Source organism: Simochromis diagramma, unplaced genomic scaffold (genome assembly GCF_900408965.1).
Source record: "Simochromis diagramma unplaced genomic scaffold, fSimDia1.1 OVJJ01000753.1, whole genome shotgun sequence".
Taxonomy (NCBI): domain Eukaryota; kingdom Metazoa; phylum Chordata; class Actinopteri; order Cichliformes; family Cichlidae; genus Simochromis; species Simochromis diagramma.
Window position 1 is genome coordinate 558,139 of NW_024387523.1, and position 21,915 is coordinate 580,053.

At 40.3% G+C, this 21,915-nt stretch overlaps 1 protein-coding gene across 2 annotated transcripts in view; it reads left to right on the top strand.

Moving 5' to 3' along the window:
• The window catches only part of pvrl2l (PVR cell adhesion molecule related 2 like), a 315,269-nt gene that overhangs the window by 135,311 nt on the left and 158,043 nt on the right, over positions 1-21,915 (top strand). For both annotated transcript variants that reach the window (XM_040020159.1, XM_040020160.1), the window contains exons 4-6: positions 6,913-7,206; positions 9,950-10,067; positions 10,970-11,118. In XM_040020159.1, coding sequence (XP_039876093.1) covers positions 6,913-7,206; positions 9,950-10,067; positions 10,970-11,118 — 561 coding nt within the window. The remainder of the gene's footprint in view (positions 1-6,912; positions 7,207-9,949; positions 10,068-10,969; positions 11,119-21,915) is intronic.

Genomic DNA, 21,915 nt, shown 5'->3' on the forward strand with positions numbered 1-21,915 from the left:
GCGTGGTGGCCAGCAGCAGTGTTGGGCAGCTCCCAGGTGAAAAGACAAAGTAAAGCAAACCTTTGCTGGATGAATAAAGATTAAAGAGAGAGTTTAGTCTGTTTGGGCTACAGGGGCAGTGCTCATTTCATGTTCGGTGTATTTATGTATTTGTTTTTTTCCAGAATCTGTTAATTAAACTGAAATTTTGATGTGTTTATATAATATAGCCCATATAAAACAAGCACACAGGCAGCTTCTGAATGCCAAGTTTGTCAGTCAGCATACACCATAACAAATATTGCAATGTAGCAACAAATTGTATGAAATGGAACAGTATCCATTTTCCTATTTCTGAGTTGTTACCTGACATGGGAGGGTAAAATAAAAGGGAGAAATGCTGCTGAGTTTACAATTGGCCTCGAGGAGAAACAATGAATCAGTCAAAATGCTGTTAAATGCAGTCGAACACAGTCTTGAAATGTGATGCCTCAAGGTGCTTTTAGATTTTGCTTTCAGAGGCAAAAGTGAGCTGAGCTTAGAAGTCAAAATTAGCTGTTTTCTGCTTTCACTGTTTGCATAACAATACCGACTCTGGAAATTATTTATTTATTTGTTTCATTTATGGCACTTAGCCAGTGCTCTCAAGCTTAAATTAGCTAAATTAGTCTCATGCTTAAATTAATGCATTTTGTCAACATTTAGAACAGCCAATAATGAGTTGTCAAAACATCACAAACAGCAGAATAATTGGAGGTTAAATTATTCTTGTGTTGCTTGAATATTCATGTATTGTTAAAGTTGAGCTGAGGTAGAGAACTTAACAGAATTTTTTCCCCAACACTGTCTGGAAATATTCAGCAGCAGTGTGGCAAGGCAAGGTGTTTACAAACCTGGGCAGCCGATGAGACATGAATTCCAAAAATTTAACAAGATCCAGAAGCCTTTATTGATTTCCGGCTAATGTATGCAGCAGAGTAGAAAATAAAAAATTACATCACTTGTCTGCCCTTCATCAGGGCACGGCACTGAATAAATCTGTTTTTAAAGAAGGAGACACAGAGGAAACTTGGATACCACCAGGCAGTGCTGCTCAATATGTTCTCCTGGCTCTGTTTCTGTGTTATTTTGTTATAGTAGCTTATATTAAAATCTCCATTGGAAGTGGTTGAAAGGCTAAAAAGCTGCAGTTAAGCGTCACATGCATAAAAGTGGTCAGATCAACTAGCGAACGCGGTGTGGAGTCTCAAGCTACATGCTACAGTCACACTAAAGACTGCAGCACAACCAAAGTTGTTGTAACAATGTGCAATGATATTACCATCTCATTGCCTTTGAAATAGTTGCTTCAAACATGGCAATTATATGCGTTCTGTTGTGTCTTTGATAAATCAGCGGAAATTTCTGATGCACAAAATCACATTTACTGCTTACATTTAGAGTTCATCCAGAACCTCGTAGATCTGAAACATAAGCTCAGACATTCCTCTATGAATAACGTGGTAGTTGCGGTAAGTGTTTTATTTAACTGCAAAATGCTATATATTCAGCAAGCTTGCTTTTATTTTGAAAAATAAGAAGAATCCAGCAAGTTGCCAGCCAGCTGAGTAGACTGTCCAATTGCAAAGAGTTGCATCACAGACAAGTTGCACTCAGTCACTGACTCAGATTGATCGCAGTGTGTTGGCAATCTCTCATGCATTCATAAATTAGACAGCGGTTTTTTGCAAAACTTTACCGAGAGTCACTGTTTGGAGGCAGGTTACCTCCTATCAGGTAACTGACAGTCACCTTATGGTTGAAAATGGTCACCCAGAGGTTGAGGTTTAGTTGAGTTGGTCACCACAACTATTGGCAACCAGTTGCCAAATGTAAAGCATCACCAATACAGTCATGTGGCAACCACCTGTTTTTCCTACTCTTATAGAGGATGTTGTCCTGCTTTTACTGTGGTGTGACTGAGCCATTAGGTACATAGTGCTGTCTACTGTTGTAAAATATGAAGATTGGATGTAGTAATTTTCATATGTGAACTTCTGAAAGTTTTTAGAAAATTAGATTAGGACAGGTTCCATAATCGTGGTTTCAAAGATGTATGAAGTATAAACTAAAACCACTTCTAATCTGATCTACACAATTTGAATATTACTCTCATAATCAAACTGTTATGGTTCCATACGTATGTTTCTATGGTGGAATCTTCAATCTCCAAATATAAGCAGTAATATAGGTCAGTACTTGGCTTCACTAATTTGCTTTCTGGTGCTTGGTTGGTTTCAACACAAGCTCTGCCACTATGACAGATGTCAGCTGTCTTACCCGAATGCCACCTTAATTCAGCAACAGTTGGCTTCACACTCTCAAATCTTTGCGTTTGGCAGATAGCCCCATCGTGTTTATGATTCAGTCTGGCAACCTTCCAGTGAGAGGCCTTCTTCTGTGAAGAGACAATCTTAGAGAAGTCATGGGTTCAAGTTAGGGTAGGTGTCATCCCTGCCGAACAGTGATGAGAATCTCTATCGGTACAGTGACGGCTTCACAACAAATCTTTATATAAAGGAAGGCGAGAAAATGGCCTCTTCTGAAAATGTGTTGCTCTGAAATCTAATTGTTTCTAGAGGGCAAATAAATTTGCTGCTTTGGGAGAGTTTAGAAAAGTTTTTAACTGCAATGCTTTTGTTATGATTACCAAAGTCTTTGGTCAAAACACTAATTAAAATGCAATTGGAACACTTAAGATGAAGCATGTGGGGAGTATGATGCGTTCACCTTTTGAACACATTTCTTTCTAAGTGCTTGGTTTTATAGACCAAACACCTCATGCAGTTAACTGTGTTTGGAAACATTATTTTAATGCATTTTTCCTTTCTCCCTGTCAATTTCCGACATTCAGCCTTTTGATATTACCGCCGGGGGGTGGTGACGTGTTCGGAGGTCTGTGATAAGGATGGGTGTTGGGGCTGCAGCGTTTGTTAACTCTGTTAGCATGGCTTCCCGCTTGCCTTCTAATTGCTCTGTACTCGCCTCAGACTGATGTGAGGAGTAGCAACAGGCTCAATTGAATGCAGTGTCACGAAACACATCAGGGACGGATACTCCTGACTCGTCTAAGCTGCTAGATCAATCCGAACCCCTTTCTGCCATCCTGCTTTACTCTCTGCCCGGTCAGTCTCTTTCTGTCTCTTTCCTCTGTTGGCTTCTGTTTCCTCCAGTTTCTCCCTCACCTCTCTTGTCTCACTTTATCTCTGCTCGTTTTTCCTTCCTTTTGTTTCTTCTTCTATATGATTTTCAGGTTTCAGAAAAAAATGTGCAAGTATGTAATATGTGATGCTAATTTTGGCTTACGTTAGATTTTCTTGTTATTAAATTTGAAGTCAATTAAAATAAACCTGTCAAAGCTAACAGACTCATCTGTATGATGATTAAGACTACAAAGTGTCATAATAAGAGTAGAGAAATATAAGAAGAAGAATCTAAATGAGTGTCTGTCTGTCTACCATAAAAAAAACTCCAGATAATTGAGCTATCTACGCTTGAAACAAGTACCAATCTGCGTAGTAGCATGGAGCCTTGATGTGTAATTATGTTGTTATGACTGACTTTAAGGGCTGGAACATAAAGAGGGAGGTGAAACTGGATTAGATGCTAAGGATGATAGACAGACAGAGCTGGCCTCAGTCAATCATCAGTGAGCAGCTAGAACAGAAACATAGAGGAGAAAGAAAGTTATAACGACACACAACTGTGTTCTCGTCAAAGAGGTGATGCAGGCCTTACGACACAAAGGCAGTCCAAAAGGGAGGCAGGGAGTGTTCCCCCATTCCCCCAGTGCCCCCTGACCAAATCTAATTGGCTTCCCTCGGTGGCCCTCAACAAAGCCACTGGACTGGAGTAATGTTAATCTGAGAATCCCCACCATCGTTATGAGAGCCTGGATAGGACCAGAAGGAATGCAACAGTTCAGTTACTCATGTCCTTTACTGAGGTTTAATGTACTTGTCATTGAGTTAAATATTTTTATGTTACCCTGCTTTCAGCTTTTAATCTTTAATCTGTTTTATTTCTCTTTTATAACTCCCTTAATATATGTAGGTAATTAAAATCATCAACAACTGCAACATAACAGATATACAGATCAATAAATCCATATTATGAGACAATAATATTATGTACATGAATCTGGAAAGTGTCATTCTGCATATTGACTACATTTATTTTGGATAGTTTAAATATATATTAATTATACTGTGCATTATTAAGCTGCTTAAGTACTTAAGTTTTAATTAAGTTAAAAGTCTAAACACTTTGCAAAACAATTATCCAACACAGAATTATGTTTAAAATCTCGTGCAACAGAACTTTTCACATAATAAATCTGTAATGACACACAAGGCTGCACATGAGCATGTTCATGGTCTCCCCTTTTGGCACCCATTTAAAAAATCTTGGAAATGCCCAGAGGCAGCAGCAAGATAATGATGTCTAATTAGCAGTGATTGACAGGCTCGTTTAAAGAAAGTGAGTTCATTCGTTTTTTCCAAAACACGTGGTCCTTGAGGTTGAAGTGGGCACTGCAAGCATAGCCAGCAGATACTGTACCTTGTAACCAAGAGTAAGTAAATGGAAACAACAATGCTTCTGTGTTCAGCTGCTAGTGGAAGCATTTGTCCATAAATGATTCCAGATACATATTTTTATTCTATAGTTTAACCTGCAAACAAATCTGTTTTTGTTCTTCAAGACTGGTGGTTCACCAAATTCCATTTAAGATTCTGGATGCTACATAAAATGCTTTAATTTGAGGGGATTTATTTCAAAATTGAAAGAAATGCACATTAGATGCAATCCTCCTCACAGTTACACACTACCCACACTGCTAGGTTTCATGAGTACTTGGACAGTAGCCCACTACACATTTCTGTGGCTGCTCTGTGCTATTTTAATGTAACACTCGTCGTGAACAAGTTGACTGACAGTAGCCATTTTGACTGAAGCAGTGTTGTCTATCCATATGTAAGTGAGGCATTGAGCAGAATTAAAGAAAAAAAAATGAGGTTAACAAAAGCAAAAACAGAGACAAAGGTAGTGGGTTTGCCAGAATCTGCTGGTTATGCTCCAGCACCGCAAATGTGCACAGGATAGTTGGGAAGTGACAGCCAATCTGGTATTTACATGGAGCACAGCATGTCCAGAATGCTCTCCATGATTTAGGTGGACATGTTCCCTTGTCAGTGATAATGACAGTTTCTGGTTAAAACCTCAGAGGATTCTGGTGGACTAGAAACTAATAAAACTGACATCTTCATTGAAGGCATATTTATTCACAGCTAGTTTAATAACCATGATTACATTTCAAACTAATTTGTAAAGAGGCAGAAAAGGAGGAAAAATATCTTAACTGTTCAACTACTGATGCTGTGCATTCTAGATTCTTACTTTACACACAAAGTTTAAACTTTGAGAAAGAACATGAAATAAAGTGGGGAAAAAATAGCCAGTTACGATGACTTACTATGTATTTTCTTTTTAAGGTCAGCGCCGTCAGACTGCTCGCTGTCGTTACATACATGTCATAGGAGCTGAATTTAATGTGAAACATTGTGCTGCACTTTATACCTGTGAACAAATCAAAGTGCGACGTGAATTTATACAACTTCATTATTATTTTAAGTGCTGGTCTTACCAAGCTCTGAAATTAACACCTTTAATGGGTGCATTAAAACAAATTAAAATTAAGTATTAATGGAAAGCATTTACCACTGTTGGAAAGGCTAAAGTTTGTTTTGCAAGTTAATAGTACCTTGTATTTTTATTCTCATGGATATTTGGTTGTTTATAACATTAAGGCACCAAATGGCACTTTTTAAAATTTAGAGTATAGCTGCAGCAGAGATAAAGATTTTGTCTGTCCTTAGAGTGAAGGACTTCTTTCTTGAGCCATTTAATGAAAAGAAATCCACCGACGAGGACAGACAAAACAGAAGCCTCAGTGAATCAGGAGGCGATACGCTGTTTTTGGTAACTGCCTCACTTTTTCTTGATATGAAAAATCTTTCAATTTCAGCATGTCCATTACCGTCTCTCTGCATAGCCTACAGACACATAAAACAGATTTAAAGGCGTTTGGGTGGAATTTATGAAATCATATTGTGCAGTGCAAAATGATGCATGTTTGAGGTGAGTGGGTGTAACAAAACAAGGAAATTTCAAGACTTGACATCACAAAATAATGGAATTCGGTGACATTTGCTGATAGATTGATAGTGTAGCAGTTTGTTCTAAGAAGGGGAGGACGTTTTCGTAGAAAATTGGCACTTTCTAGAAGTTCTATACAGTTTGACAAACCTAACATTACAAAGATGGAAAGCAATTTCGTGCATTTTGCTGTTGAAACTACTAGTATGATTTCGGCTTCAATTCAATTGGGAATTACCAGCAAAGCAATTTTTGGTGACAGTAACTCAAAACTGACTGTTTTATCCAAATAAAATTGACCATTTTCACACGGTTTTCATATCATATCATGGTATAAACATCATGATTCTTTATAACACTTGCATTGGCTGGTGTATGCGGTTTTACGGATCTATGTGTATTTCCTCTTTCTGTCCCTATGAAGTGGACTGGCCCAGAGTCACACCAGAGGGCCTCCTGCTTCTCTCGGTATTTCATTACAGCCACAGTAGGATGCCGCCACAGTATATATGCACAACAAACTGAACCACCTCCTCCTCTTATGCTTTCCCTGCCCTCCTCCCTCTTCTTCTCTCCCTGGGCCTCTAGTTTGATGTCCCTTTCCATTCACCGCCCTTCTTTTATCTTTCTCCCTGCACTGCCACTTTTCTTTTCTCTCTGTTTCCCTCTCCGTGCCTTCTGTCTTGGACTCTCCTACTTAACTCCCCGCCTTGTCTTTCTTATCTATCATCCCCCCAGCCAAGCCCAAGAATTCGGCCAATGGTGTGACTGTCCAAGCTGGCACCAAGTCGGTGGTGGTAGCCCGGTGTGAGGCAGCGGACGCCAAACCAGCAGCCACGATCGAGTGGTTGGCGCCAGTGGGAGGCAATCATTCGACCAGCACCACGAGCGGGCCAGACGGCACGGTGACGGTACGCAGCGAGTATCGGCTGGTCCCTACACCGGCAGACAACGGCAGGGAAGTGATCTGCAGAGTCAACCAGAAGACACAGAAGCAGCCTTGGGTTTACCCTATCAAGCTATCTGTGGAGTGTAAGGAAGACACACACACATATACACTCTTGAACAAAGCACTTAGAATTGTATTCCCTAACGGGGTACTTTATTTCAATGATCACAAGACCAACTAAAGTTTTAAATAACTTGAAAGTGCATGCAATTTCAGACACAGATCAGTGCTTTTCAAAGAACCTGGAGCCCTTAACTTTCACAGTCACTTGCAAGTGCTTTACCACTAACTGAGAGGCATTATATACTGTTTCTGTAATGCAGTGTTACTTGAATTCACGGCAGGGCCCCACTGGTGGGAACAACAAGGGGAAAAATTGCAATTGAAATAAAGTTGACTAAACAGTAATTTTCTAGGGAAAATAAACAAATAAGAGTATTTTGCTATATCTTACATTGCCATTGTCGAAATAGTATAGCAAACCTGCAGAATATGTGACAACACGTTTGGGATAGTGGTGCAAATGTACGCAGATAGACTGCGAACTGCCTCGTGAATGCACATCATGATCTAACAAGGACAAGTTTTCGCTGACAGTATTTGTGTACTTGGAATTGATTAAATTACAGTGGTATATCATGTTGCAGTCCACTGCTGGAACTCTTTGCTGAATAACTGAGGTAATGAGCTTAAAACCAGCCAAAAGCAAACTCAGCCAAGGTTGGTTTATTCGGTATATCTAACTGTACCACAAGATCCTTGGTTAGCAACTAACGCATCCAGCAGCCTGTTGCTTATATCCTGTTTTGGAGTGTAATCCTTTGCTGATTAGCTATAAAACTGCAGGATTTTGTGCACTATTAATTGTAGCACCCTTAATGGGCTCTGCGTTCATTGCTGGTTCTCCTTAGTTGTTAATTTATCAGCAGATTATGACAAATGCATGCACTTAGAAATCTTTAATTACATGCAATATGAGGACAGATGAAGCAGATGCGTATGGAAACTCAGAATGTTCAATCTGCAGTAAACCCAAACTTTACAGAGAGCGCTTAAGAAGTAAGATGAAGAAAATGCCCCCAAAGAATTTTCTTTAATTTGTCCTTTTAGGTCTTTTGGCCCTCAGGTGCATAGAAAAAAATCACAAACACACATTTTGCACACAAATAAGCACACACACACACACACACACACACACACACACACACACACACACACACACACACACACACACACACACACACACACACACACTGCTTTAAATGAATCCATTAAATTCCATTCTAATTTGCATGGGATTAAAATATTACACAGGTTCAGCGTGGCTTTCAAGAGATTTAGGGATGCCGCCAGCACCGTCTCAACGGTGTGACCTTGCTGTTGGTTACTGCAAAGATGGAACAGATTGTCTTCTTTCGGCTTGGTTTTATAATCTCTAAATTTTAGGTGGCATCCACACACAATCAAAGCGTGCATGTCAAATGTTGTTGAGAGAAATGTTGTTCTTACATGCACTTGTCTTACGAGGACAAGACCCCTGACTGTTCTGTGACATTCACGGTGATATGGCTGCAAGTCAAGCTTTTAAATTATCTTAACTACCTTTCAAGAAGTGTACATGTCAGTATGTACTGTATGCACGTGCCCAGATTTAGTATCTACAAGATGCAATTGCATTTTCTTAAATAAAAAGCAAAAACACCTCCAGATATGTATATCTGTGGAAGTCCTGTACTGATCACTTGCAAGTGTCTGTGATTTTTATCATAGCATTTATTATGTCTGCATAAAGTTTTGAAGATTACTGCTGATAAAAAAAGTGTTGGGTTCAAATAGCAATTGTCACTTTTCACTGACTTTACTTCCCAGGTTTGGCTACCTGTAACTTAATCCTCTGGCTGAAATGAAATTCAGGTTTAGGGGTTGCCTTTGTTGCATGGGACACTTTCAGCTGATGGGTATGTGCAAGTGGTCACAACAAAACTTTCAGGCGACCTAAATAAGCAGGAGCACTCTGTTGAAGGGGATCCATCAGTGTTTCTTCCGCTTATTCAGTTCAGGAAATAGAGGTCAAATTTCATCAAACAAGGTTTATGCTTTTTATGGAGTCGAGGAACTTTTTCCATCGTGCCCTGTTTGTGTGTACTTTATGTGTGTGTGCATGTCATGCACATGTAGTTCTTTTGAGGGGACACTCATTCATCTGTTTGAAATCCCAACTTAAGCTTAATTCAAAGTAACCTTCAAGTAGAAGTAGCCGTTAGTGAGGAGTGGAAAAACATGTCCTTGTACTTAAAATTGGTGCTCGCAGAGATAGGAGACCTGCAGCAGGCATGCTCACACAGCGTGATTCCTCGCTGTGTTTGTGTTAGTTTAGTGATGGTGTGAAGGATCATGTCTCCTGTCTACTGTGTAACTCAGATCAGCTTTTATAGGTCAGCGCACTCTAGGAGGAACACACACATCACACCACACACTTACCATCCTGTCCTGCTTCTTCTTACTCTCACTGACACACTGTCCTCTCCTCACACCTATAGTCCTCTCACTTGCTTTTCTTTTTCAAACCTGAAGGGAAAGAAAGCCACAAGGAAGGCTTTTTTGAAATTTCCACACACACACAGCCTTCTTTGTGCTAAGATTACCTTGTCTTTTGTTTTTTTTTAATGCCCTCTGGATACATGAGGATTAAATCTCAACTTGGTTTTTGTTTGTTTGAGAGCATGAAACTGATGCAAGACTTTAGAGCTGTTGCTATTTTCCAACATTTTTCTGTAATTTAAATGATTAAATTCAAAGTTATTGTGACTCTTTTCTGTGTTTCAGATCTACCCTCTGTGTCCATTGAGGGATACGACCACAACTGGTACGTTGGCCGTTCTGATGCCACGCTGGTCTGCCTGGCTAACGCCAACCCCGAGCCCACAACAATCACCTGGACTGCGTAAGAGTCACACTTAATCCATCAGGATATCTGGGATGCTTTTTGTCTTATTGCCTTCTGCTTTTATTTACATTTTACTCCTGACCTTCTTGTAAATTGGGTTTTAGTTGTAATCCCTGCAGAAATGTGCCTGACAATCTTCTTTTTCGCTGTAATGGTAGTTAAGGGCAAATGGTGAGCCAGGTGTATGAGACAGGTGCGGTTTTTTGAAGGCCTGTTTGCCTGGTTGTTTATCAGCAACATTACACAGAAACTTCTCCGAGAGGAAGAATATGGGCAAAGGAAAAACCCACTAAATTACATACAGATCTGGAACTTTTTCATTAAAATCACAAAACTGGGGCACTGGCCTTGGCAGAGGATGTTTCTTTGCCATGCTTTGGCAAAAGATTTTTTTTTAAGTAGACATTCAAATGCATTTGTGTTTTTTAAAAAAAGAAAAAAAAGTCGTTCTGATGGACAGATGGCTTGCTTTCTCTTTATGAATATTGAGCAGAGAGACAGAATGGCTGTTCGCATGATTTTTCACACATTACTGCCATCTTTGAATATTGCAGCAACAAACCATGTTCCTCAAACCACATTTTCTGTCTTTTCCCATTTTTTCTCCTTCTTTCTTTCATGATTTTGTCTTTTCAATTTTCCCCCTCATCTTATTTATCCAATTTCTCCAAATATATGACCTCGTCACTGCTTCCTTTTCGTCCCCACCGTCTCGTCTCGTCTTTTCTTGTTATCTCTGATTTACACAATGACTTACTTCTCCTGCTTTACTTCTCCATTACTTTGTTCCATTCCTCTCTGCTCTGATCCTTTGTGATCTCACCAAAAACCTGTACTCACGACCTCACTTTTATGTCCTCCCTGCTTCGCCTTCCTTCTCATCTTTTCCCCATCAACAGGGCTTCTGGTCCTTTGCCAGAAACAGTGGCGGTGGAGGGCAACAAGCTGACAGTGAGGAAGGTGGATGATGCTGTCAACACCACCTTCATCTGTGAGGTCAAGAATCGGCTCGGGTCCAGCAGGAACCAAATCACCACTGTTGTCATTGGTGAGTCTATTAACACAGTGACAACACACACACAAACAAGCACACACGCCTTGTATATGTGTGGACGTTTGCACAAATGAAATGGAAATCCATGTATATTTACCAGTCAATATGATGAATACACACTGGTGACCCAACACAATACTCCATCACACCCAGCAGGAATACAGCAAACAGCATGTGATCACTGCTTGCACACACATACACTCACATACACACACACACACACACACACTGTGAGCCATGCTAGTTCCCTGACAATATTCCACATTGTCCCAGTGCACATATGCATGCACATATAGTCTCATACGCCTCTTCCGGTGGATGGATACACTTGCAGACATGCATGCACAGAAACATACATTTCTCTCTCACCCATGCACACATTCTGGGATCAGAGCTGATCTGAGAGCTGCAGGGATGCTGATCTCTCTCAGTCTTCACATCGGATTGTTTTTTTTAATGTTTTCCTCCTCACTGGCCAAATTTTAGCGAGGCACAGTGGAGGCCTTTGATTGACCCTTTCCCCACAGCAGGGCCAAAATGCAAGACAAGGGCCGGTGTTTATAACCTCCGATCGAAAGCACTCTCTTGAAGCTGAACTTTGCACGGCTACACTGCAGCGGGAATCTGTAGCTCTGCTGGATGCAAATTCAAAGTGAATTGTGGTGTATGATAGGCCCTTCTACAAGAGTTTTGGCCCTGCAGTGGATGCAGCGGTGCTGGGATTGTTGGACGATTCCCAGATTCTTTCAAGGGGTTCAAGTTGGTGTGAGCCAGTTTGCCCAGGTTTGCTTTTCTTCTTGTTTTTCTTTTTTTGTTTTGTTTTTTCTTACCTTTTCCTTTCATTGCATTTTTTTTGACTAACACTTACTAAACAAGGGAACTGAGTCGTTCACATTTTCTTTCCTCTTTCACCTTTGAATTTCTCCTTCTGGTAACAGTATAATGGTTGTGTCTGCATGCAGTCTTGATCTTTCTGCTGGGTCTTGACTTTTGACATTTACCAGTGAGATGATTTGGTCACTGTTGCCACGACTTTCGGTCACAGTTTCTTCTTCTACCCCCCCCCCGCCTTCTGATGCTTCAATATACGAATCCTACACACATGCACACACCTTTAAACTCACAAGCACGCAAGCACAAACCCAGGAACAAGTCTGGTTGTTGAAATGCCTCATTGCACGTCAGCGGGCAGGCCTCAAATCTTGTTAGTGTCATTTTAATCACTGTGTGTGTGTGTGTGTGTGTGTGTGTGTGTGTGTGTGTGTGTGTGTGTGTGTGTGTGTGTGTGTGTGTGTGTGTTTCCACAGTGCACTCCACACTGACTGCTTGACTGGTCAAAATGTTTTTCTTTCTTCCTTCCACATTTTTTTTTAGAAGAATTTGTTAGCATAATCACCATGTGGAGCTTTACAACAAAGGAAGAGAAAACATAAAGAAAAAAAAAATCATACACTCTTGCCAAAAGAGAGTGCGAAAACTACATTTAGAAAATCCGTGGGAAATCGGAGAAGGAGATTGGAATTGTTTCCTCTGAGAAAAAAAGATTCTTTGTAGCCAGACGGTGCGCTGGGAGTGTGGGAGGTTCAGAAGTGGCTAAGCTGCTACTGTTCTTGCTCGAAGCATAGCATTGAGACTGACTCAAAGTATCACGGAGGGTATACTTTCCCCTACTAGCACACACACACACACACGCATAATACACATAAAATAAGAGTTAACGCTCTAAAATCCTTTACAGACACAAGTAAAACCTTCACGCTGTCCGCACACACTTTAAACTCTTTGAGGACAGGCAAATGTTTCATCTTTCTAAGTAACTGACATCAAGCCCAGACTTTGTGATGGTTAAATGTGTCCTTGGTGTTTCAGGGTTTGCCTGTTTTCGACAGCAGCAAAACAGCTAGATGATATAAAGTAACAAAGCGACTTAATCTCTCATTTTTGGAATGTTTACTTATAGAATTTGAGTCCAGCACTCAGAAGAAAAAGGCTTTTTGTTTGACTGCTTAGTTCTCCTCCCTTTTCTGCAACGTGACTGCTTGTGATGAATTATACAACTGAAGTAAAACTCAACAACGTGTTGATAAAAATTTGACAGAGAACAGCCAAAGTGTCCTTAAACACCGTGGAAAATTCCCTTTTTTTTTTGGTAATGCGCATTCCATTGTTTCCACACAGGTACGATAGTCCAACATATCAGCTCAAGAATTTTCAGGCATCAGACATAAATCTTTGAAATGCATTTCATTTCAATGTCGTTCTTTACAACTGCTGGACTATAATCAATAGGAGCTGGCAATGAAAGGAAAAAATGTCCTGCGCTTCTGAGTTAGACCAGCTCATCAAAACCCCATAAATGACTTCGGCTGTCCAATCAAGGTTAAAGCACCTAAATTAAGGACTGAATTAGAATTGCAGTCACAGTCACTGATAAACCAAAACTAAAGCCTTAACGTCTGCTGGAGGTTTTCTACCTATCTAGCTTCTACAGTGTGACAGAATGACACAGAGGAAGACCTGTTATCAACAATAACATTTATCTGATAAAGCAAATAAATGATAAAACTGCCACAGCTTATCTGGGGAAGAGTGTTTACTTCTGTTTACTTCTGAAAGCTTTGATTAAATTATGTAAGTGTATAAGGCATTTAACAAAGGTGGAATTTATTTAATACATTTTATTTATTGAATTAGAAAATGGAGCCAGATCATCCAGCACCCGGTTGTGAACTGACAGTTTTAAGCCCAGACTTTGAGATGGTTAAATGTGTCCTTGGTGTTTCAGGGTTTGCTTCTTTTCCACAGCAGCAAAACAGCTAGATGATATAAAGTAACAAAGCGACTTAATCTCTCATTTTTGCAACGTTTACTTATAGAATTTGAGTCCAGCACTCAGAAAAAACATCTTTTTGTTTGACTGCTTAGTTCTCATCCCTTTTCTGCAACGTGACTGCTTGTGAGGAATTGTACAACTGAAGTAAAACTCAACAACACACCATCAGGCATGAGCATGTTCAGTGATCTTTCTATGCTTATAATACTTTATATAAATATAAAAGTAATTTATGATTAAATCTTTGCCCCTTCAAGACACTGTGGCATTTATGAATATTGGCATTGTAAATGACATCAAATAAGCTCTTATTTGTGGTGAAAGCAGGTGAATCATGAACTGTAATGAGTCTTCTTCACTCCACCAGGCCTGTCATCAGATCCACGGCCCAGTGAATATTTCAATTTCTGTTCTTTTGCATTGGCCCAATTCGAAAAGAACCCTACCGGGAAAACTCACAGCACTCCAGATGGCCAGTCTGCCACTGGTAGTGAATTACAACAGGAATGGATCATTTGATTCACCTTTGTAAAAATCATCATCAAACATTCGGCTCAATGACCGATTCACCGACATGTGAGTGGCTAATGAAAGCACACACCGAGAGTTGAACCACTGACTCTAGTGAGCTAATTAATCATGCTATGAGCAAAACATGATACCGTCAGTCTGATATGGTTTGAATCAAGCGATTTAACTTCCGGTGCTTTCATTTTTATGTGCAACTCGTGGTTTTCAGTAGGGAAATCATGCAACAGTGTGATATTCACCTTAATTATATGTTGGAGTGGTGTTCCTTTTTATACCGCCGGTATTTATGAAAAACACAAACCTCGGTGTTCCTTTTTGCCTTTCATTTTATACAGCTTCACGGTAAAACTCGTCCAATCATTCAACAATTACACCTTGCGCGGAGACATTTTTGGCATTAAATTGTGATTTCTCTCTAGTGACCCGTATCAACATGCATTTATTGAGCCAATTAGTTCAGCTCAGGCTACAGGTTTAGTCGAGGAAGGAGATCATTACAAGTGACCCTTTCACCAACGAGGCTGGCCGTATCAAAGGTCAGCGCAGTTATCGAATGCTGTGGAGGCTGGAGCCGTAATGAATTAAATTGTGGTTTGGTATGTTGTGATATAGCTAAACTGTGCTATACAGATACTTCACATTGTGACTCCAAGCGGATTATATGTATAGCTATATTTAAAGAACTTCTACAGCACTTCTATAGTAGAGGTTTTACTGACTGTTGTTGAATTTATTAGGCATCATGTATTTTAAATTATTAAATCAGAACGATACTGATTGTTGTTCTGCAGCTTGTGCTCTATTATTACAAATTCACCACTTGCCACTTGTGGCAGAAGCCAGTTCCAGTCTCTCAGCATGAGTTGTAAACCGTTTGGCATGGAAGACCCCAGCTTCCCATAATGTAACAGTTAATATCCCAGGCACTCTGTGTACACGGGCTCATAACGCCCTGCTAATTTCCCCGCTGAGAACTGTTAACATCTTTTCTCTGTTCTGCTAAATGGTAGATGAAAGTATCATGCTGTCTCGCTTTTCTGCTGCCGTCAAGCAGCCGTCACGTGTCGTGATGTCCCACAGCCTCTGTTGCTTGGAGAAGGATGGAGAGGAGCTGTATTGTGGTAGAATTGGCTGTATATAAAAGATCGACTTGATTCTGGGAAAGTGAAGGAAATTTTGAAGTGATTTAAACCTGCATTTCTTCTGATTGTGACATTAAACTACCTCTCACTTTAAGAACTCAGCTCTCGATAGTTAGCTTGGTGCCTTACTTATTCCAAAATGATGCTATTTTTTGTAATTTCGTATACTATAGTCCCTTGTGAAATGTGAAAGGGACCTCTCGCTGATAGGATGCTACTTTATGAGCCTGGATAGGCTAGGTTCATGTTTTAAATGCAGTCTGGATGGACTGTATAAGAAAGACCACAATGATGGGGAAAGGGAAGTGAGGCAAAGGGAAAAGGGGTTGGAGAAAGGAAGGAAGGAAAGAAGGGGGGTCAAGACGAGTTGAAAGAAGAGCTTGAACTACTTGGAGGCATTTTGAGAGCCGTAATAAACACGGACACCCACACACAGCACACACTCTCCTGGCCCATTTCCCTCTCATCCATCTTAAGCTCTCAGGAATAAATGTTACTGTCATACAGCTCGAGATTTTTGTTTTTCGCTGATGAGAGTCAAGTGTGTAGAGCATCCCCCCGCCCAATATCCGCAGAGACTGATACACACAACTAAACACGCACACTCCAGCCCCACCCTGCATCCCATCCGTCAACATGCACATGATGCCAGCTATGCATGGCTTGCTTGGTTGCCACTGCGCCAGCTGGATCTGCCCAGTGCACCGTGCCCAGAGAGGAGAGTGGGAGACGGTATTGGCAGGAAAAAAAAAAAAAAGATTGGCTTGGGGGCGGGGGTATGAGTTGGGGTGGGCAGTAGAATAAAGACAGCATGATTGCAAAAGGGCTCGAAACCGAGATAGAGGCAAGTGTTTGGGGCGAGGACGCTGTGATGGGGAGGTACAGACGGAGGTAACAGCAGGAGGAGAGTGGCAGGAAAGTCCTCCTAGGACTCTGATGGCTTCTGGTCCAGTCTGAAAAGAGTGAGCTGGCAGGAGGCTGTGACCCCCTCTGTCCTCTATCCCTCAGCCCATCACTCCACCTCCCACACCCCCCCATACAAAAAAGTCCTTTCATGGGGGAGTCCAGCTGGCAGTGGGCTGGGGGCGGTTGTTGCTGTTCAGCACACACACACACACACACACACACACACACCCTCATATTCACACCCATATACACATTTATACACACAGTCACATCTGAGTGGACCAGTGGAGAAGCATTTCCTGGATCGCCTGCAGCAAGTGAGATAGCCGTCCACTGGAAAGATACATACTCACTGTGCAGACACATCACATACACAACAATGTTTTACACATGCACACACAGACAAATTGGACCGTGGCGCTCTGTGCATAAAGTAATCAGACGATCTAGCCATAGGGGAAAATGCTGGCACCAACTCTCTATGACATAAAGCCTGGGTTAACCTCTGTACAAGCTAAATGAATCACACATAGGTTTGAATCACACATTCAAAGATTAGGTACAGGTTAAGCAAAGGAATTGTTGTAATGAAGTGTTTTATATTAAAGATGAGTACTGTACAAATTTTGCATTAATCTCAACAGCAGCCTGGAAAAAAGTCGTACATCTTTTTATAATGATTTAAAGGCCCTTCTATTCGACCTTGGAAATTAGTGCCTTAAATGCTGTGATGCATTGCACTGCAAAATTACTGTGCTGTTCTCCCTGTAAAAATGTAGTGTTAAATAGAAAATGAAGAAAAAAATACTGAACATTTTCTTTTCCATGAGTCTCAGTGGCCAGCGAGACTTCAGATAGCTTGGTTTTATTCCCTTCATTATCATCATCATCACTCACAAAGATAACAGGAAACACGAAGAAAGGAAGATGCTCAGACAAGGACTTTATTTGTGGCTCTTCAGCCTTTTTAACAATGAGGACACACATTTTATTCCAGCAGCTAATAAATTCGGGGGTAACTCCAGGACTCTCTCATTGGATTAGAGATTTTCTAGCTGATCTTCCGCAGAAAGTCCGTATTAATCATGTTTATCTGGTGAAACCATTGTTGATATGGCAACCAATCTTGGGTATGTGTTATCCCCATTGTTGTTTTTTTGTTGTTTTTTTTAAATATGACATAGAGCTACAGGTCATGTTAGGAAGCTGATTGCAGCAAAATGGAACAACCTGCACAGGATTTTCAGAACAATCATTAGTTGGCAACAAACCTCATTAGATAAGTTGCTATTTGAGGGAAGCCTAGTCCATTGTTGCTGACCTACAACAGCCTCTTTGTTCTGATTTTAAATGCCCTCAGAACATCATTATGGGATGCCTCCACTAAAAAGGTGCCTGAGCGATCATTTGTGCCAAACGCAATCAGTGCACTGAATAATAAGACGAGGCAGGCACAGTGAAATAAACCTCATCAGATGAACTGACTATCGAAGTTGCCAATAATTTGTTGCTGATCAGTATGTTGATTAATTAACTTGTAATTAATTAACTGATTAATTATTTAACTATTTCAGAAGAGAGAAAAGTGGAAGGTTAATGCCCAACCTTTAGCCTCTGTCTTTAGTGCCACATGTATCTGAGGCTCTCGTAACTGTACGGAGGAGCATCTCTGTAGTATGTGATACACTATGCATCTCAGGCTTTGGTAAAGTAAGTAAAGACTTAAACCCTTAAACTGTCCTTCCAGCTCTTTGGGGCCTCCTGTATAGCTGATGTCTTGCTGCAGTAACAGACAGAGAAAGACTGCCTGTTTAGACTTCTAGTAAGATCTTATCTAATCTTCATGCCTTGATTAAGCTGATTCAGTTTCACTTAATTTGCACCCGAGGGTATAAAACTATAGCGTTGAAAAGAACAACACTCCTTCCTAGAGAACATCTTGTAGCTGTGGGAGGTGTGGATGAAAAGTTCAGTTGTGGTTTGTGCTTGGACTAGATAATTGCCTACTGCTTTACCAAGCTGGAAAACTGAGTGACTGAGATGGGGACGTGTGGCAGTATTCAGTGATTAAATACATATACTATTTTGTAAGAAAATCCTTTGCTTGCTTTATTTAGTCTTGAAGCTTCAGAGAGATTTCCCTATTGGATGATTTAGCTTGGTGTTGTTTCTTCTCCAAGTAGTTTGTGGAAATTTGTGCACCTTGCAGTTTCTTTGTTTTTACCTTATTATTATCACGACCTGTCTGCGACTGGCCTGTCTGCTTCAAAACATACAGCTGTGATTTATCACTGGTTCTGTCAAAATTGCAAGAAAAAAAACAAACAGCGCTGTCAGAGCTCCACTGCAAGACAGCGTGGTATGTCTGCGTGTGGCTATTAAGAAATGTGTCTCCCAGAGCAAGATGTGCCTAAAATAATAACACATGCTACATCATTTGTTTTTTTTCACCGAGAACAAAAATATGATGTTAGAGAAGCATTAACGAGAAGATCGCACTTGTCCTAAAGTGCTTTAAATAAAATAAAAACATTTTACAAGGCAGCAAGAAAAAGCAGAACAGAAACAGAAAGTCTTTAAAAGTGACTGATCTTTTCCGCCAGGTCGTTCGACAGCTGAGAGTCATTGTGATGTATGAACAAATTTAGTTTTGCTCAAGCGAAGTTGTAAAATTGTTTGATTTTTAAATAAAAACAAGATGGATAAAAGGTTTAAATACAACAACAAAACGCAGTTTGTTCATATCCTCGAAGTAATCAAGTATAATTAATGTCCATGATGTGAAAATTCATTTATGATTTCACTGTGACTTTCAGACTTGGTAATTACTGATCTCCTATCACTTGTGTTTTTCTAACACCTCAGATGAATCTTGGCAGTAACACGGGGAGTCATTTAATCTAGATGAGTTTCATTTCCACTCTGAAATCATTTTACAGTTGAGCTCAATTTCCCAAAAATATATATATGTTTGTGTGTGTGTGTGTGTGTGTGTTATTTTCCTGGACAATCAGAAACAAAGCCAAAAAGATCTGATAAAAACTTCCAGAAAGCTGAGAGAGAACCCTGCTTTCGCGCCCTCGGAGTGACTGCTGGGGCCGCAGCCATGCAAGGGTAACGTCTGTCAGGGAGATAAGAGCTGAGGAGAAGGCCTTCAGGCTATGGCTTATCACACACATACCTGGAGGGAATACACAAACACACACATACGCCTAGGACAGGGGTGAGAAGTCTTTCACATAGAGAGATTTGAGTTGGGGGGAGGTTTATATCTCACCTCTGTATCACTGGGCACCCGACAGCTGTAACTTTAGTCTGTTTCTCTGTCTCATAGCAGGATGACCTTCCAGACAACAGATTACCACCACCAGTGTGGGGCCTCCAAGAAAAAGAGACTGTGAAACTGTGAATTTCCACTGCTACATATTTGTTGTCTATGACTAGAGCTTTTTGTGTGACTGACCCAAGGCGATCAGTGGAAAAGGTTACTGTGAAGTTTGTAATAATTGAACACTGGTGTAAAATCGTCGTATCTCCTGTTCGTAGAGTTTCGGTGCTCAATGGCAGACTTTTGTAGAGCCACAATGACCTTAGGACTCAAAGGAGGCTATCCCATGAAACGTTGTATTGGTGTAATTTGTCGTTTTAACTTTTTCAGAAAGATGTTGGGCTAACAGCATTGTTCTAATGTTTTTAAATATATATATATATATATATATATTATAACACAGTTATACTCCATATGTTCCCTGGGGGCCAATCAAGTTTCACTTTGACAACTTGACTGATGACCATTTTCTGCCTCACTAAGTAGGGATGGGAATGATCAGAACTTAATGATTCCAATTCCATCATCAATATCACATATCAATTTTATTCCTTATCGATTCTCTCTGGCTCTGCTTTGAGAGTCACCACCATCGCTAAGCAGTATATCAAAGACATTAGACATTAGATTGCTTTAATGTTTCTATGTAAAATGACCAAAACACATCGTCTCATAATTACCAGTTATAACAATATAAACCCATAGGCTATAGTCCAACACCAAGAAAATGTCCATATGTCCATATCCACTGTGCTATTATTTTGATCCTCTGGCACATTAACTGAAATCAGCTGATTTTAGCGCAAGTGCAAGTAGATCGATAGGCAAACAGATTAACAATTGGTTCTCGATTCCCATCCCTGTCACTAAGTTTCCAGTTAATGTTCAGCTGTAACCAAAGCCATTCCCAATGACATGCAGTAGCAGCTATTAAACAGAGTGAAATAAGGTATTTGCCTCTTAGGTTTAGTGTCAGTTCTTGAATTTCATAAGATAAGGGAAATGCATTTAATTTATTTAGATTCAGTCATTGACGACTAACCCTCATTTTCACAGAATTTTCACTAAAATATTTTTCTTTGTTCATTAACCGGCCCCTGACCTGCTGTAATGCTTAGAAAATAGCCCCTGGCAACACAGGTTTAGCATCCCTGAGTATTGTGAAGAATGCCAAGTAAAACTGAAGCACAGAGTATTCGACAGCAGCCTGTAGTAAATGCTGCATAACAGACCTTACATTCAGTTTCCACCTGAAATATAATCAGTTGGTGCCAAAGCAACTAATAAACTTTAACGTAGTGTGGCTAAAACGCATTTTGTATTTTGAGCTCTACATAAAGTGACAATCGTAAACAGAAACGGAAAAGGCGAAAATTGTGAGCAAGCAAGTAAATCACAACACATAAGTGAGCAATTATCTGCTCTGTCTCTTGCAGTTATCGAATATTATATGTGTATATATAATGTGGAGACTAATTACCCCCCTCCAATGCAATGCAGAGGCTGCTCTTGCTCAGTAGGATGTTTATACAACTGTGTGGGAGTAGACTTTCTGACATGCTGGCAATTAAAATGTTTATTATTATTCTTTGGGGGCAATGTGCTCTTTAAATGCAAAGGTTTGGTATAATTTCATTAAAGTAAAAAAACTTACTCTACTACTATGAAAAGTGGAGATGCACCATCCAAGTTAGAGCAGAGTGGAGGCCGAGAATCAAGCATTAAGATCTCATTGCAGCGTAATAACTCTCTGTGTCTGTAATTCATTTAACATAATGTAAGTATAGCACAGTGCCTCTTGTTCCTCTCTATGTAGTGCAAGACAACAGCATTGGAATGATAATAGATGTGTTTTTGGAGCAGGAGGGTAGGTAGAGACAGGAGGGCTTTTAACCAAAAGGTCAAAAGTTTAGTCCCAACATCAGCCTGTGAGCATGTGCCAGCAGCTGCATGGCCTTTCCAAGGTACTGCATCTCCACTCCCTCAGTGTGTCTGTAGACACTGCTTAAGAACTAAAATGTCAAACATATCCATGTAAACTCCAATGCTGA